Source organism: Pempheris klunzingeri, chromosome 13 (genome assembly GCF_042242105.1).
Source record: "Pempheris klunzingeri isolate RE-2024b chromosome 13, fPemKlu1.hap1, whole genome shotgun sequence".
In the NCBI taxonomy this organism is placed as follows: domain Eukaryota; kingdom Metazoa; phylum Chordata; class Actinopteri; order Acropomatiformes; family Pempheridae; genus Pempheris; species Pempheris klunzingeri.
Genome location: NC_092024.1, coordinates 22,093,516 through 22,109,466, shown reverse-complemented (window position 1 = coordinate 22,109,466; position 15,951 = coordinate 22,093,516). Strand labels below are relative to the sequence as shown.

General features: G+C 43.0%; 2 protein-coding genes across 2 annotated transcripts in view; one reads left to right on the top strand and one right to left on the bottom strand.

Moving 5' to 3' along the window:
* Positions 1-254: 254 nt before the first annotated feature.
* ky (kyphoscoliosis peptidase) lies at positions 255-6,849 on the bottom strand. The gene is made up of 7 exons (XM_070842514.1): positions 6,790-6,849; positions 5,115-5,701; positions 4,309-4,423; positions 4,060-4,177; positions 2,668-2,859; positions 2,274-2,464; positions 255-2,052 (listed from the first exon to the last, which is right to left on the bottom strand). The coding sequence occupies exons 2-7, from the start codon at positions 5,679-5,681 to the stop codon at positions 725-727; spliced, it is 2,511 nt and encodes an 836-aa protein (XP_070698615.1). The 5' UTR covers positions 5,682-5,701; positions 6,790-6,849; the 3' UTR covers positions 255-724.
* A 5,455-nt stretch (positions 6,850-12,304) lies between these two features.
* The window catches only part of slc4a11 (solute carrier family 4 member 11), a 103,927-nt gene continuing 100,280 nt past the window's right edge, over positions 12,305-15,951 (top strand). Inside the window, exon 1 of the mRNA XM_070842607.1 lies at positions 12,305-12,387. Coding sequence (XP_070698708.1) covers positions 12,306-12,387 — 82 coding nt within the window. The 5' untranslated portion in view covers position 12,305. The remainder of the gene's footprint in view (positions 12,388-15,951) is intronic.

Sequence of the window (15,951 nt, the reverse complement as noted above, 5' to 3'; positions counted from 1 at the left end):
TGCTGGCATGTAGTATGAAGTGAGGATCCAGTGTTGTACTGAATAATCCAAATGATCTGTTTGGATATACTGATTAAGTGTGGGCACCTTAACCCTTCAGCTGCCAGGATTACCAACATTTTAATATTCATATTTAAAGATCATTGACACATAATCTATTACATGATTAATACTGTGCCATGTTGTGCAGCCATGACTTGCAAAATAAAAACAGTCCTCCACATTTAGTTGCTGTTTTCACAGTACATCTTTATTTCATGCCTTTTTACAACCAAGATGTCATAATGCAGATTTCCGTCTTATAACAGTAATGCACAAATGCACTCTTGATCAGTATGATACCACGGCTGAGCACCACAGCTAAAGCACCGTTGTTAATCTTGGAAGAATCTTTTTTTGTACTGAATTCTACCTGGATCAAAGAAAAGCATTCAAAAAGCTGCCAGGTTAGTTTAGTATTTAATTTAATCACTTCATTGCTACAAAGTTTATACATTCACAGGATCACGTTTCAGATTCATTTTTCATAGACATCATTATGACTGGCAGTAACCTGGCTCCATCTGAATTATTTTGATGCATCTATACCTGAAAAATTATGGCTCACAGTTTGAGTTATTTTGAGTATTTTCAACCCCAACCTGATTTGTATCAGTTCATATCAATAGCTTCATTAGGCAGTTAACAGCTAGCTATCCATCTGGCCTCTGCCAGACTTCTGGTGTCACACTTCTCTCTCCAGCTGCTTGATGTCAAAGGTCATCAAAACAGCCATGTCACTGGACTCCCCCGAAGCAGCGGCCAGTTTGAGTTGTTGGAGGCCGTTTCCACTGAAAACGTCGGCCTCCCAGACTCTGCTCTTATTCAGTTTCAGATCAGTTCGTGTCTCTCCCACCACGCTAACCCTCTGGGCCCCAGGGACCCTCACCCTGAAGCGGACCCATGAGAGGGGCTCTAGCAGGCCCACGCGAGGCTCAAAGAGCACGCAACCTTTCCTCCAGGCTGAGTAGACACAGGGGAACGGAGGCCCTGGCTGATCACAGCTGTTCCTCAGAACAAAGTCACACATGGCATTGAAATCTCCACCAGGGGTGATCTTAGCATAGAGCCCCAGCCGGTACGCCCCCACATCAGGTAGGCTGACGCTCACCGTCACCTTGCTGTCTGTATATGTGCAGAAGAGGTAGCGTGAAAGCGGGATGGCTGCTGGTTTGCCCTCCTCTCCGCTGAGCACCGTGTGAAGTTCAAGGTCCCGCTGGTTGTGGAAGGTGATGTTACACTTGCCTTGCTGGGTACTCACCAGCGCCGTAGTGTGGCTGAATTTGGACAGCCCAGCCTCTGATGTGCGGGTTCCCGGACCGCAGGCCGAGCCCAGGTTTGGAGGGAAGAGCGCATCCGGACCGATCACCTTCCCTTTGCAGTGCAACAGGAAGTTTGCAGTATTCTGGAACTTGACTTCTGTTTTCTCGTAGTCCCGCACAAACACCGACAGCCGGTAGAAGCCACGCAAGGGGCACAGGACGTGGCAGGTTAGGACATCCGGTTGAATCTGAGTAGCCAGGCAGCGCTTGGCGACTGCAGCTTCCAGCTGTGGGTGGACCAGTTCACACAGCACCATCAGAGGCCTGGACGTCTTCAGTGCCAATTCAAATACGCCTTCCTGCGCCTCAGCAACCTCGCTGCCCTGGCTGCTGCCTGTGACGCCCAGAGACCCCGCAACAGGCTGCAGGCCCCATGACAGGAAGGGGTTCTCTGGGATCTCCTCCATGGCCCTGGGGGTTGGACACTCAACTGTGAAGGAGCAGACCCAAACCAGATGTGTGGTGGTCGATTCAGGTCTGGCAAACACCTTCACATCATACATTCCACTTGCAGGAGGAAGCAGCTGAAGCTTCATGCTCCGATGGGAGACTGTCAGAAGGCCGTAGGAGGAGCTGCTGGACTCTTTCTGCTCAGAAGACCCACAATGGAGGAGGTCCTGGTGGTGTGTGATCTCATAGGTAAAGGTCGATGGCCTTGAGAAGCCCAGAGACACATTGGCCTCGCCATCATCTGAGGAGGAAATCAGAGGTGAGTTTTTATAAGAACCCTAAGTCCATTTCTCTTTAGAAAAACAGAAAAATAAGATTGATAGATGTTGGTTGGCTAAAGTCAAATGTAGTTACGTAAAAAAGAAAAGTTCTTGAGGAAACAAAAAAGTAAATCATTTCATTTTCAAAGGAGGATTAATACATTTGCACCTCTTTGTAAAATCAATAAAACTGAAGACAGACCTGTGACGATGTGAGAGTGATGAGGCTGAATCAGCCTGAGCCCCATGGTGAAGAAGGCTGAGGTCTTGAAGACCTTCCTCTCAAACTCCTCCAGGGTGATGGGTCCATCCAGGAGCTGCCATTTCTCTTCATCAGGGAAATGCGAATCTATGAACTCCTCTGGGTCCGTTAGGAAATAGAAATCATCGAACCTTGGGGGCAACAGATGGAGACAGCAGACTGGTTTGACACTTAACTCGCTGCTGGTTTAAAGTAAACTCAAATATTCTCAATTCCCAGGCTTTAAATTCCCAGTTTGGGCTTTTTTCATAGAAACAGATCCTTCTAAGACAACATCACCACTGAACGGTGTATGTAGTGGAATCATTCTTTAGCCCGTCTCCCCTTTTCAAACCTTTTGACGAAGCTTTCGTGTTCCGTATCTACTCGTCCTGCTCCCCAACAGGCGTCCAATAGGAACCACTGTCCTCCCAGAAGCACAGCGTTCCACAAGTGATCAGATTTCACATTCTTGAGGCTCTGGCCTTGACGGTACCCGATGCCCTTACTGTGGCCCGGAACTTCTTGGCACTCGATGCCTACCTCTCTGTAAACACAAACCAAACAGAGCACGCTCACTGCCTTTTGTTTTGCATCCCGTGTCCTTACACTCAGGTTCAAGACTGCTGCTGTAGCTCTTCAGCTCAATCGATTCAGTGCACATTATTTCTACTGTAAATGCCCAGCTTGAACTCAGGGGGGATCAAGGAAGCAGAATGGAGCACAATACTAAATGAATGAAAGAATGAGAACAGAAAGAACACTTGGTGTGTTTGAGTGTATAACGACATGTAGATGAACGCAGTACAATATCGAATCATTTTGTTCTATATGTTTTTCTTGCTTTTCTTTCTATGTTTTCTATTTGCCTATTTACCTGGTGCAGTTATTTACCTCTGTGTAATAATTTGTAATAATAATTTTTAATACTCTTTTTTTTAATTCATACTTTTATATATTTATATTTTACTTTGTGTTTGAAGTGTATTCTTATTCTTATTCTTATTCTTTTGGAGCTGTGTGTAACAAAAAGCAATTTCCCCCTGGGGATTATTAAAGTAATTCTGATTCTGATTATCAATGGGTGCAATAGGTACATGCAATGTGAAAGAGGTCCCTCGTAGTGACAGTCGATACTGTAGGTGATGGATCCATAATTATCACCCAACTCTGCAGTTCCACTTATATTTTAAGTGCGCTTTAGCATCTTAAGCTAATTATTTGGGTTTTCTTGCCTTATTTCCACTGCAGCTAGCAGTAGTTTTCAGCCAAATACTCATAAAGCCACTGTACCACCACCAAACAGTCGAGCAACAAGGTAACCAGGTGGTAGTGGAGCATTTTATTGGAGCATTTAACAGCTGAGCTCTTTCTCTGAAGAGTTGGTTGGATACCCAAATAGAGCTCAACAGAAACCTCGATTTCCAAATACATTCCTGTGGCTAATTGTTCGCTCTGTGTGCTGAATTTGGAAAAAAATGCACTCATCATAACAATTATAAGGTGATAATATGTCAGTGTGGTGTTTTAACTTATGCTGCCGCCATTAAGTGGCCCGACAACATGAATGAACACAGCTATAACATGCAGAGTTCCTAAAACAGTTTTCATGGAGCAGTACGAATGGGTGAAAAATATAACTGCCTGCAAGGTAGTCATCAGTTGTATGTGGCTATGTTCCTAAACACTGAGGAAACACTACTTATCTACTGTCTAATACATTGAGAGACTTTAGTGTTGTGTTTACCTGCACATCTCTGTACAGAGGCTGGAATAACCACAGCACACACCCCGCCCGGCCGCTATCACCTCCTCTGGGGAGCTCAGCTTCTCTGAGTGGCCAAGGTAACCACTCACATCATACTCTACGAGGACAACATTCCTTTTATTCCACAGCAAAGCAAACAGAGGGAGATTATCCTAAAATCCACAAAGCGATCTATTACAGAACACTAGGATTTCTATGCATATATGTATAGTTCAGTAAAATACCCACCGATGTTGTGGCACAGCCAGACCCAGATGGCACGAAGCCTCTCCAGCTCGTTTCTGGCTCCTTGTGTGATGCTCTGCACTATGGTTTTCACATCATGCACACACTTTTCCTTCAGCTGCCAGACACACACATGTACAAAAGATATTCACATTACATTGAATAGATCTTTTGATATAATTAATCCTATAGGTAATGCAGTAATTTAAAAAGCTCTCATGCTCTCACATTCAGCCAGCAGCAACGTTCATGTTAACCATTGCTACAGTTTTTTCTTTTTTTTTTTTTTCCATCTTTCAACATCATCCTATTTGCCAGCATCCTTCAGTGTTATTCGTGTATTGGAACAAACCAGGTTACCGTCCATGCTCAAGGATGTGAGTGCTGCCTGAGAGCTGCAGTATTTGTTATGGGTTTATTGCAGCAGATGAGTAGATGCTATCATTACTCAATGCTTTCCTGCTCAGCTCAGGAACACAAAGACGCATCTCTATTGTGGCTTTGTTTTGTTTGTTGAGGTTCTGTTTTATCCTGCTGCAAATGTCCTCTTATTTGGATTTCATGGCCAGGCTAATCTGGATGTACCTTTCAGCTCCTCTGCATGGAGATCTTTAGCGTGGATGAAGTAGTGGAATTACTGACTATAACAGACTATAAATATTGGTGCTTCTGTGTAGCTCGGCATCAACTGATGTTAGTCCCTGCTGAGGTGACCTTACCCTACCATCGGTTTTACCAATGAGCAGAGCATGACCGGTAACAGTACACATGTTGTGTTGTATTTGGATGTACTGTACAAGTGTTGTCACCTCTTCTCCTGCCCTGATGACATGTGAATCAACCCTGTGGAAGACCTCAGAATTGGGGAAGAGGTCCTTACGACGCCTCCTCTTCCCCGCCACCACGGGACATGGTAACACCCTCTGTCCCAGGTGTGCTTTTGGTTTCAGGTGCCTGTGTTCCTCGGCCTCCTGCCTCACGGCGCTCTTCTTCACCACGGTGATGGTCCTGGCTGCGCTCTCGGACGACAACTGTCTCTTCGCCACAGGTCGCTGATCTTCACTGTCGACCGTCAACTTCTCAAACACACCTCGTCTGGAGTGCACAGCACTTTGGGAAGCTTCGGCACAGACGAGGACTTGGGCAGCTGCCACGTCTCCCCCAGGGGGAGGCTTTGCCTGGTTCTCATCATGCACCAGAGCTCCTGTTACTGCAACACGTCTCGTTTCGCTTAAGATTGAATCCTCCTGAAGGTCATGAAGCACCACGGCCTTCGTCTGCATGCATCCCTTCTTGGTCACCTCATCTTGCTGAGAAAGGCGTGCAGCACAGGAGAAGGGGAAGGCGAACTTCTGAACTGCCACTGTAGCTGACATTATGCTGGAAGCATGGCGTCCTAACCAGAGAGAAGGTAGATACTACTCAAAAGACAGTTGCCATTTTCTTTGAGCTATTAATAGCTAATGTACTCAATCCTTTGAAAAGGTAAGGCCTTAGTACCTTGTTCTGTAGCTTGAAGTGGGGCACATGGCTGCTATGGGAACCCTTCACAAATGATCCTAACAATATTGCACATGTTCAGAGCTTAAAGTCCTCAGGCGCTGTGCCTGGTTTCAGGCATAGAGCGGTTTTGAATTTGTGCATTACTTAATTCAATACATTGTACACATTTCCTCTCAACAACTTTTCAGGCTCACAAATGGTTTTTGCTTTAATCCCTGCATGCTGCACTGAGAGAAGCAGAAGGTATATTCTATCTATACAGTACAATCTGTGCAAGACAGTGATGAATTGGCAATTATATGATGTCTATTCATGACCAGAAATTAACGCAAAGGTTGGAATCATTAGTCACTGTCAGAGCGAACAGCGCAAAGAAATTCACAGTCTTCACCAGATTAATCTGACCTTATAACTTCCTATATATGTGATGAACCTTCAGATTGATAGCCTGTTTCAACATGTGTGCAACATGTGTGAATACATTAGTGAACAGAGTTTGTCTCAAACTTGGTGATCTGTTGAAAAATTAGGAGTTTAGTGGAAGGGACAGCAGGTTGGCACAGTGGAGGCACTAACCGTCCTTCAACCAGATGACCCAGGCCGAAGCCCCGTGTTGGCAAGTGTCTGCCCAGCTCAAGTGTCCCTCAGCAGGCCACTAAGTCCTATCAGCTCTGTGGGCACTATGCTGCAGCTGACCCTGACCTCTGACCTTCCTGGAGTGCGACCAAAGCGAGGTTCCCAAAGGGTATCGTAATAAAACCAGGATCTTTTTTTTTTTTTTTTTCAAAATAGTACTTTTTTCAGCCCGAAGAAAATCATACAGCATCATTTTATCACTGATACAATCTTCTATGTTCATGCTAATTCTTCAAAATGCACATTTACGTCAGATTCACATCCACAAAAATCAGGTGGGTAAAACCCGTCCAAATAGGTTTAACTGTCGCTACATGCTCAAAAGTCACTGAGGCTTTTACTCACCCTGAGAGGATTTCAAATGCCTGCTGGATGTTTGCTGGAGTGTCGTGCAGAGATGTTTCCACTGTGTGTTCTCAGTGGTCCCCAGTTGCAGGGGGAGGCTTATATACGCTCCCAGTGGCCTGCCAGGACAGGCCCCAGAATAACAGGCCTAAAAATACTACAAAGCAGTTAAGACCAGCCAATAGAGTAAGCCCCAACTCAGGAGTGTGACGTCTGTGTTTGTGTGTATCTCTAGGTGTGTGTGTGTGAGTGTGTGTGACTTACAGATGTATGTTCTGATGTGCTTGCGTGTGCTCCGTACAGGCATTTGCTAATCAGCGCATACACACTGTGGCATATCTGAGTGTAAATTTGTGAATGTGTGTGTGTTGGCATGTGTCCGTATGGACTGTGAATGTGTGTGTGTGTGTGTGTCTGTGCAGCGTTGATGGATGGCGGTGAGGTTGGCGCGTGAGCACGTGTTGGGTGTGACGGAGGGGTCGGATTCAATGAAGAGTTGGCTGTTCACAGAAAAAGACATAAGGGTTTATGAAGGGCCTGGCATACGATGACGCCCACATCAACATCAAACATACACTCTGTCATCCCTGTCTCTCTCTCTCTCACACACACACACACACACACACACACACACACACACACACATATCTATACAAACTGCTTTTATTAGATTGTGATCTTAGTGGTTAGATATTCAAACAGAAAGTCAAATCCCGTCTAATTGAACAAGTTCACATGAAATGCCTCGATACATTTTACAGCTTTGCAGTAGCTACAGTTCCTAACAGCCTGCGTTCGTTAAGGAGAGAAGGAAAACTCCTCAAACCATCAAACTAAAAACACTAACCAGCAACACACACATTATCACATTAGAAGGTTTCTAGGGTGAACCTATTTACTCATGTGTGTTTGGAGCCACGCTTTTGGCCACCTGGTGAAAGTTCACTCACCTTTTAGCTCTGTTTTGGTCTCTTCCAACTACAGAGAAATATTTCTATCTCTGAAAGGGCAACCAGTTTTACCCATTAAAGTTTGTTTTCAGATCTTATGGGGATATTCTGCATAATATAAACCGTTTATGGCTCCAGATGAAGCTCTTTTAAGCTCCTAAATGCTCCACAATGTTCACCAGTTAGTTGCTAACTTTATCTGCCTGGTGTTTAGTGTTGGGCAGGTGACAGACACACTTTTAAGGCTAAAACCTGCTGCCTGCTGCAGCCAGAAAACCACACTGTGAGACCAATTAGAGTTTATTAAACATTACATTTCAGCTGAAGCTACATAAAGATCCTGCAGTGCTGCAGGGAAGGGTGGAAATTCTGTGTGGGTTCATCAATACATCATATCACACATCGTCATTTGCACTGTTATTGTACATTAGATATTGATTATAGGCACTTCATGAGGAAAAAACAGACCAAACTTCAGTAGAAGTTAACACAAGGGGTTTATAACCCAGAACATTCAAATTTAGTTAAAAATGTAGATTAAAAAAGAACCCGAATGAGTTTTTTGTTTGATATTGTTTTTTGTTAATAAGGTAAGAAATCAGGGTCCTTCAAAATGTGAGCAGTTTTTCTTTTTTGTTGTTGTTGTTGTTGTTGTTGTTGTTTTTTTCATTTAAGGGACTTTGGTCCGCCAACAAGCGGTGAGCGCACACCGCCTACACTTCACTGTAATCTTCTGAGAACGTCTCTAGGTTGCCCTTAAATTAGAAATAGCAGTGTGCCAGCTCCCGGCTCATGTTGGTACAGACCCGTATGTTTTTCATGTAATACGCTGAGACATTATAGCCAACTTTATCATATCATCATATCTGGCTTAGACGTTAGTAGCAGTACCAAGAAGTCTGGTTGCTCCTCCTACTCAGGCGCCTTTGGCAGGGAAGTCTATATACGACACTATGCAGGCGCAGAAACACTGACACAGTCCAAAATGTTGTTAAATCAATGCACAGTTCATTGTATCATCGCCTGTGTGGTTTTCTCACCTTCATCTTCAGTATTTAAGTATGTGCATATGTAAATGCTGTAGAAAGAACAGAGGCCCTTGAACTCAGCATTCGTTAAATTGACCCACCAGAAAAATAAAAGGAAAAGAATAATAATAGTAACTTTATTTCTAAGAAGGATAAATTGTTGGGGGATCACCGCAACATGTCACCCCACAGATGCAGCGTTACATAACACACCGCCATATGTTAATGTTGGTGTTAATGTTGAGACATGGGCATCCGCCGGTGGGTGATCCTGAGCCAGTCGGCAGTGAAACCGTGGAGTAATAATGCCATCTGGAACAGCTGTCAGCCAAGGAATCTCGCTCTGGCTTATTAGTGAGAGCAGAGGAGCAGGGAGGGGGGGGGTTCTCTTCAACTCAAAGAGAGGTGAAACACATGGAGACGAGATATAAAGCGTGATATGGCAGAGAAATGAAAAGGAAATCACCGCAGGCTGAAAAGGAGGCATGCTAATCTGCTTCCAGGCACTAGTGGATTTCCCACAGTGAGAAACTATGAATCCCCTCTGAGTTTGTGAGCTTTACATGTCTGAATTTAGTTTTTCTTGAAATACTCTTCTCCTACTTTGTGCCAAAATTCGGGGCGGTTTAATTAATGAGTTTAAGAGCATTTATATCATGGAAGTGAATAGACTGTGTGTGTTTCCAGTACAGTGCTCATTAAAGAGATCGAGTACTCGGCTCTTCCAAAACAGCTGAAGTCTTGTTTAATTTATCTGTAATCTGTAATTTAACAGAAGAAAAAAACCATCTCTCAAGGTCTCTATAGCTTCCTCAGTAGAAACAGGAGTTGTGCCCCCCCCTCCATCTGTTACAACCACCTGTTGTCACATGACCGAAGCTCTATACTTAAGTCACATGATGACAACTGAACTATCTCCATGTCTACTGTACAACTGTCTGAAGAGGAAGACACTGAGATGTGGTTAAAAGTCCAGAAAAAGCAAATAAGTGGACCATGAGATGAGATGTTTTAAAGGCCAGCCATTATTATCGTTCTGTTGAAGCCCATTTGAATTTCAAACCAAAAGTGCTTTACATGTAAAAGACACATTCAAGGGTATTTAAAAGAGAAAACATTTCAGTGTAGATAAAATACAGAAGAAGGAATTAATCAAAGGCATGGGGAAATAAGATCATCTGAAAATGTTGGACTTGAAAGTGGCTAAAGTCAGGGTGCATCATCAGGTTGTCCTTGGTGTTTGCAGCACAGAAGCTAAATGCATCTTTAGCTTCAGTTTGCTTCTGACTGGAGGCACAAACCCTGTTTCCTGGAGATCTAAGGGACCGGACTGGGTTCATATTCTTCAAACATATCAGAAACATATTTTGGCCTTTGGCTGTTATGTGATTTACAAACTAGCAGATGCACTTTGAAATCTATTCTGCAACTAACTCGGAGCTGCCGTAATGCGCTCAGTTGTCTTGGTTCTCGTTATTGCAGTCAAAGCGTGTTGCAGTTGTCTCTTTGAGAAGATCAAGAACGAGAGCACATTGCACCCTGCTGGAGATGACAGTATGAATCAGTTTCTCTAAATCTCACATGGATATAAGACCTCTGATTCTCGCTATTTTTAGATGATAAAGAGCTGATTTAGTCATTGCTGTGGCAGCGCCGTGTTGATGTGGCAGCTGCAGCTACAGTCTGAGTCCATTTAAAATATATATGTATATATATATATATATATATATTTCTAACTTGGACTTCAGTGATCACAGCAAAGGTAAAAATGGAAAGAAAGATGAGGGAAAAATGAGCTGCAGAGTGAGGTTTGAGAGCTATGATCAAAGGTTTGACTCTCAGCAACAGATACAAATAAAAGCTGCATCAGATAGGGTCTCTGGGATACAACCTGTGCTAAAGTGTTGTAAGAGGTTGTGCTGTATAATGCACGTCTACCTGAGGGCTCTTGGCGAGAAATAATTAAAGAATCCTTCGAGTATCCAAACAGCCAAGAACACCATCAGCAGCTCTCCCCCCTTTGAACAGCTGGAGAATACACTTTTAAAAACTGCAGAATCTTTAGCAGCCTCTAAACATGAAATCTGAATAATGAATGATTTATGCATCAGAAGGTTCACTGTTAATTGTCCGTTCTACACAAACAGCAGTGGGAAACACATAATATCATGAAGATACAGTCGGCTACTTACAGTATAGACCTCACGCAATGGGTTGTGGTAATTCTGGGTTATTTAGAAATTGTTATGGTATATTTAAAGATCATAGCTGCTGCAGCATTAAAGCTGCAGACAGCTGCCCAGACTGTGGGTAACAGGTGAAAAGGGGGCTGAAAGATGAGCAACAGCCAAGTCAAATAGGATCTCATTTTACCCGTTCAGATACAGTTTAATACCACATTGCCACACATAAGGGAGCCCTGTTACTCTATGACTCTTAGCTGATCTGTTTGATGTTATGCACGTTTGACCATATCGATTACAGGAGCAGTGCATCCATGATTAAATACTTCTAAATCTGCATTACAAGCTGAATCTTCTTTTGAGTGGCTCTGACAAACCAAGCAAATGATAAACAGGGAAGCAAACAAAAACCCAACGTATTCCACTACACCATATTATTGTGTTTTCATGCTTTCCTCCGATCTCTAATCTTTTTTTTCATGTCAAACACTAAAAATAGGACGGAAAATGGCTTAACTGTTCATAATTGGTTGCCTTATGCAACTGGTGAGCAGGGTTGGCAAGTAGACATTGCTTCTGGAGATCACAAGCCAAACAATGATGGGAAACACTAGGTTTATCAATCAATCAATCAATCAATCTTTATTCATATAGCGCCAATTCATAACAGCGTTATCTCAAGATGCTTTTCCATAAAGAGCAGGTTTGGACCAAACTCTTTAATTAAGACGATTCAGGAATTCATCATTAAGGATTGAAGAATCCCCACATGAGCAGCATCAGATGTTATATTAGATATTAGGCACCAGCGGTTATCAATAAAGTTTTGTTTAATAAAAACACCTACTTACCAAATGATCCACCTGCTTTATTAAACAGGCTAAAATGGTGTTTCCCAATGAATGAACTTAATTAGATTTAGCTGTTATCTTCTCTCTTGTCCACCCTGGGTGTGAGACAGAGGGCGGCTCTCAGTCATGTGATCAGTTTGGGTGGAGGTTACATTAAATGACGGATTGCACCTTTACCTGGATGTTACTGCAGCGGTATCATGGAGTCAGACCCCCCCCCCACACACTGATGACCGTGGATCCTCACCCCCCTGCCTCTTGTCTCGCAGGTTGGGTGTGGTGGTGGTGGGGGTACAGACGGTCTCGTGCCTGCGGCGCGCGGTGGGCGGAGCCGCAGGCTGAGAAGCTCCGCGGGCGCGTGCGACCACCAACACCTGGCGATGAGCGGCGGTCACCTGATGACACCTGCGTCACGTGCTCACATGTAGCTGCGCCTCCGCTTCCTCTGGCTTCCTGCCCACACACACACAGAGAGCAGCCGGCGGGGGGAGACACCTCGACGCTATGTGGACACCCGAGGACATAATGAAACCTGTGCAGGACGACGGGCAGCTGACGGGGGGGTCAGTGAATCTGTTCACAAGAGGTAAGAAGCCTTTTAGTTGTTCTACTTCCTGCTGGCGGGTTTTCACACAGGTGACATCTGTGCTTTAGTGGCGAAAAGTGCATGTTTCCCTTCAACTCTGCCCAGAAATGATGTAATATTTAATGAAGTGCTTTAAATGTCTGCCTAAAGAGTTAGTTTGGTGTGTGTGAGGGGGGGTTAAGACAGATGGAGAGACTGTCCTGAAGTAAATGGGACATACAAACTGCCAATTTACTGAGGAGAATCAGACGGAGTGGAAACAAGAGTCCATCCCTCAGGAGCAGTATTTTCACTTGCTAAGCAGAGTTTTCAGTCAATATTTCTCTGCTCGTCTAGTCATTCAGTACTAGTTCAGATCCTGTGGGAGACCTGCACATCATAAACTTGAGAATTAAGTTTATTATGAGAGAGACTCTACAGTACTGACGTCGGCAATGAATAAAAAGGTCCAGAAGCTCTTATTGTGTGACAGAATGCAAAGAATTAAAAGGCGTATTGCAGTTTTTGTGCATCTGACAGCCTCTGCACACACATTCATATTTGTGTCAGGCATTGACATTTATCTCTGTGTACCTGTTTTTACAGATTTTATTGATCTGTTGATGATATTTGGATGTTAATCACCCTGGATTGTTAACCACACCTGTCATGACAGACTGTCAGCCTGCTGCGGTGCATGATGTATAAATATAGGTGCAGTTTCCATATTTTAAACATGTTGACCAGATGTTGAACTCTTGTGGCTTGGAGCCACATGCAGTGTGCAGGCGTTACCCCGTTCTTCATTTACATATCGACATCTTCAGAGGTTTCACTACCTAGACGTTATGCACACAGCAGCACCCACAGAGGAAATGCTGAAGACGCAAGCAGAGTAAACGGCGTCACTGCAGCGCCAAAACACACGCAAACAAGCAGCTTTACACCCAACAAACACTGAAAGGAGGCATTTTGAGTCTGCAGCCTCACATAAACATTTTAGAGCCTCTTAAAACAGAACAGTAAAAACTTCACCAGTACTTGAATCTGCTGCAGTGACCAGAGCTGCAGATACGGTGACAAAACTACTGTTAGCCTGTAATCCAATGAAGATGAGTCATTTGATATAAAGTAGGACGAGACTTTTCTGAATTTTGAGAGAAAAATACAACAGCATCACCAGAAACAGACTAAAGTGGTGGGTGCAGAGAAGTGGGACATTTATCTAAATCTATAAGATGCATTCATGTACTCATGGACAAAGTCAGGCCCATAGTGCACTTCCCTACGTACCAGCTTTTTGTGTTCTCACTTTGATATTACTGTAACTTAAATGTCTTTGGGCTTCAGACTGTTTGGGTCAGTCTCGAGTAAAGAAGATCTCATGTGCTGTTCTTGCTCAGCATCACAATTTTTTGATGTTTCAGTCTTTTGTTCAATTTCAGTTTGTATCACAGTTTATTAATTGTGATGCTGGACAGGAACTGTGCAGGCTCCTCTGTTCTGAGGACTGAAGTAAGACTGTTCAGTGCTCCTGAGGTACCAATGTACAAACATCTCCTCTGACAAAGGAGTGTTTTCCAGCTTCTGGGAGTTTGTGAGGGATGTTTTTCTCTATTTTTCTTACATTTTATTGACTAAAATTCAGAATTAATGAAAATAACTGCAGCTGTGGTAGAAATATACAACAGTAATATTAAATGAAGTGTAGAATCCATATAAAATGTTATTTGACAAGTGTCAAGGCAGGTTCTCTTTGATGCTGTAGGCTTGCAATAGGTTGCCTTTTGTCTTCATTTACTACTCAGTTCATACATCAGAATAAAGTGAAGGCACTTGTAATTGGAACACTTCACAGAGAGACACACTATTAGCCTTTTGAACCCTCCTTTGCCTTATCTTGTATTTATAATTGGTTGTAGAACAGAGGCTTTACAGCCCCGACTCCTTGGAAATTTCAGTGTCGTTTGGGAAAAAAAAAAAAGTATTCCTGTGACCTTGAGTTTCTCCAAACAAGCCGTTTTTTTACACATCATCTAGTGTGCATTGTGTAACAGTCTTAACCAGGATTACCTCCTTTTTATATATATATATATATATATATATATATATATATATATATATATATATATATATATTTGCCATTTGGCTAGCACTTTCATCCCGAGCTCCTCGTGGACTTGAGAGTGCATACATGTTGTTAGGTTCCTGTGGGAGTGGAGCCTCTATCTCTGACGCTGTTCACACCGTGTTCGACATGCTGACCTTCTCGGGAGAATAAACCCATGACTCTCTTAGTACAGTCCACATTAAGAGAGAACAGTGAGGAGGTCAGACCATATGGGCTGATAATGGTTGGCTACACTTTTAGATGGAATTCACTCTTTGCTGATATTCTGCATAGGATGCAGTGCTCAACAGCTTCTTGAAATCTAATCTAGTATACTTGTATGTAACTTTTATTTTCCAGTGTTTATTCTTCTCCTGACTTTGTGCAGATACTCTGAAAGATGTGAAAATCATAAAAAAAAAGATAATATTTGTCCTGAATCATTCTGTATGATCTGTTCAGCAGTTTAGTGACTCCCTCTGGTTCAGTGTGCCCTGCAGTATAAACCAAACTACTGGATTACTGCTGAATACATTCTAATTACAGTAGGACTGTGTGTCTGCACGTAGCAAGTGGCAGCGACAGTCACCGTGAAGAACGCAACTGAGAAACTGTGGCATTTAAATCTATTGTTTGAGACCATTAGAGTTTATTACGCCGAACAATGAATATTAGATATTGTGTAATGATGTGTACTGGAAGCACAATCAAACACGCTAATCCATTTGAAATAGCAAACTGTGAGCTGAAAGTCAAGGGGATTTGGGGAAGGACATATGGATAAAATCTAAACAGAGGATACCAGAATTTATAGCAATTTACACTACTCACATAAAGTTAGGGATATTCGGCTTTCAGGTGAAATTTCAGGATGAACCACCACCAATACGTTTCACATTCTGACATCATGAGACCAAGACGACACCTAACAGTTGATCAGCAGCACCTCAACACTGGAGGCTTCAAACAGGAAGTCCTCAGACGGAGGTGTTCACTGAGCTTAGAGGGTCACAGAGTGTCATCAGGAGGTTGGAACAGTGATACAGAGACTGGAAGAGTCACAGAAAGAAGGAGAGGAGTGGACGTCCTTTGGCCACGTCCCAATTTTACGTTTACCCTCGTTTACCCTCCACTGTTGTTAGATTTTCTTTCAATAAATTGTTTAAGATGAAGAAACTACCAGTGCATGCTTCTACTTAAATGTCCTACTTTCATGATATAATATCACTGTAGCATTCACTCTTTACATTTTCCATAAATTTCACCTGAAAGTCAAATATCCCTAACTTTTTGTGAACCCTGTATATTGCGTGTTTTGAGAAGTTTTAGTTTGAAAACCATCATGGGAAGTTTAAAGGCACAGCTCCGCCTGTGTAAACAGTTGGTACATTTCTGTTGTCTCATGGTGATTAAAAAGGTCTTTAAAAGTATATATACACAACATTGTTATCTAGATATGTTTTTTTGTTTGATAT

Bases quoted from the DNA above. Each gene is read 5' to 3' on its own strand.
- ky (XM_070842514.1), bottom strand. From the start codon at position 5,681: ATGTCAGCTACAGTGGCAGTTCAGAAGTTCGCCTTCCCCTTCTCCTGT. The intron at 2,860-4,059 runs GTAAACACAACA...TTGTGTTTACAG, and splicing joins CTCTGTACAGAGATGTGCAG to AGAGGTAGGCATCGAGTGCC. The intron at 2,053-2,273 runs GTCTGTCTTCAG...TTTCCTCCTCAG, and splicing joins TCACTCTCACATCGTCACAG to ATGATGGCGAGGCCAATGTG.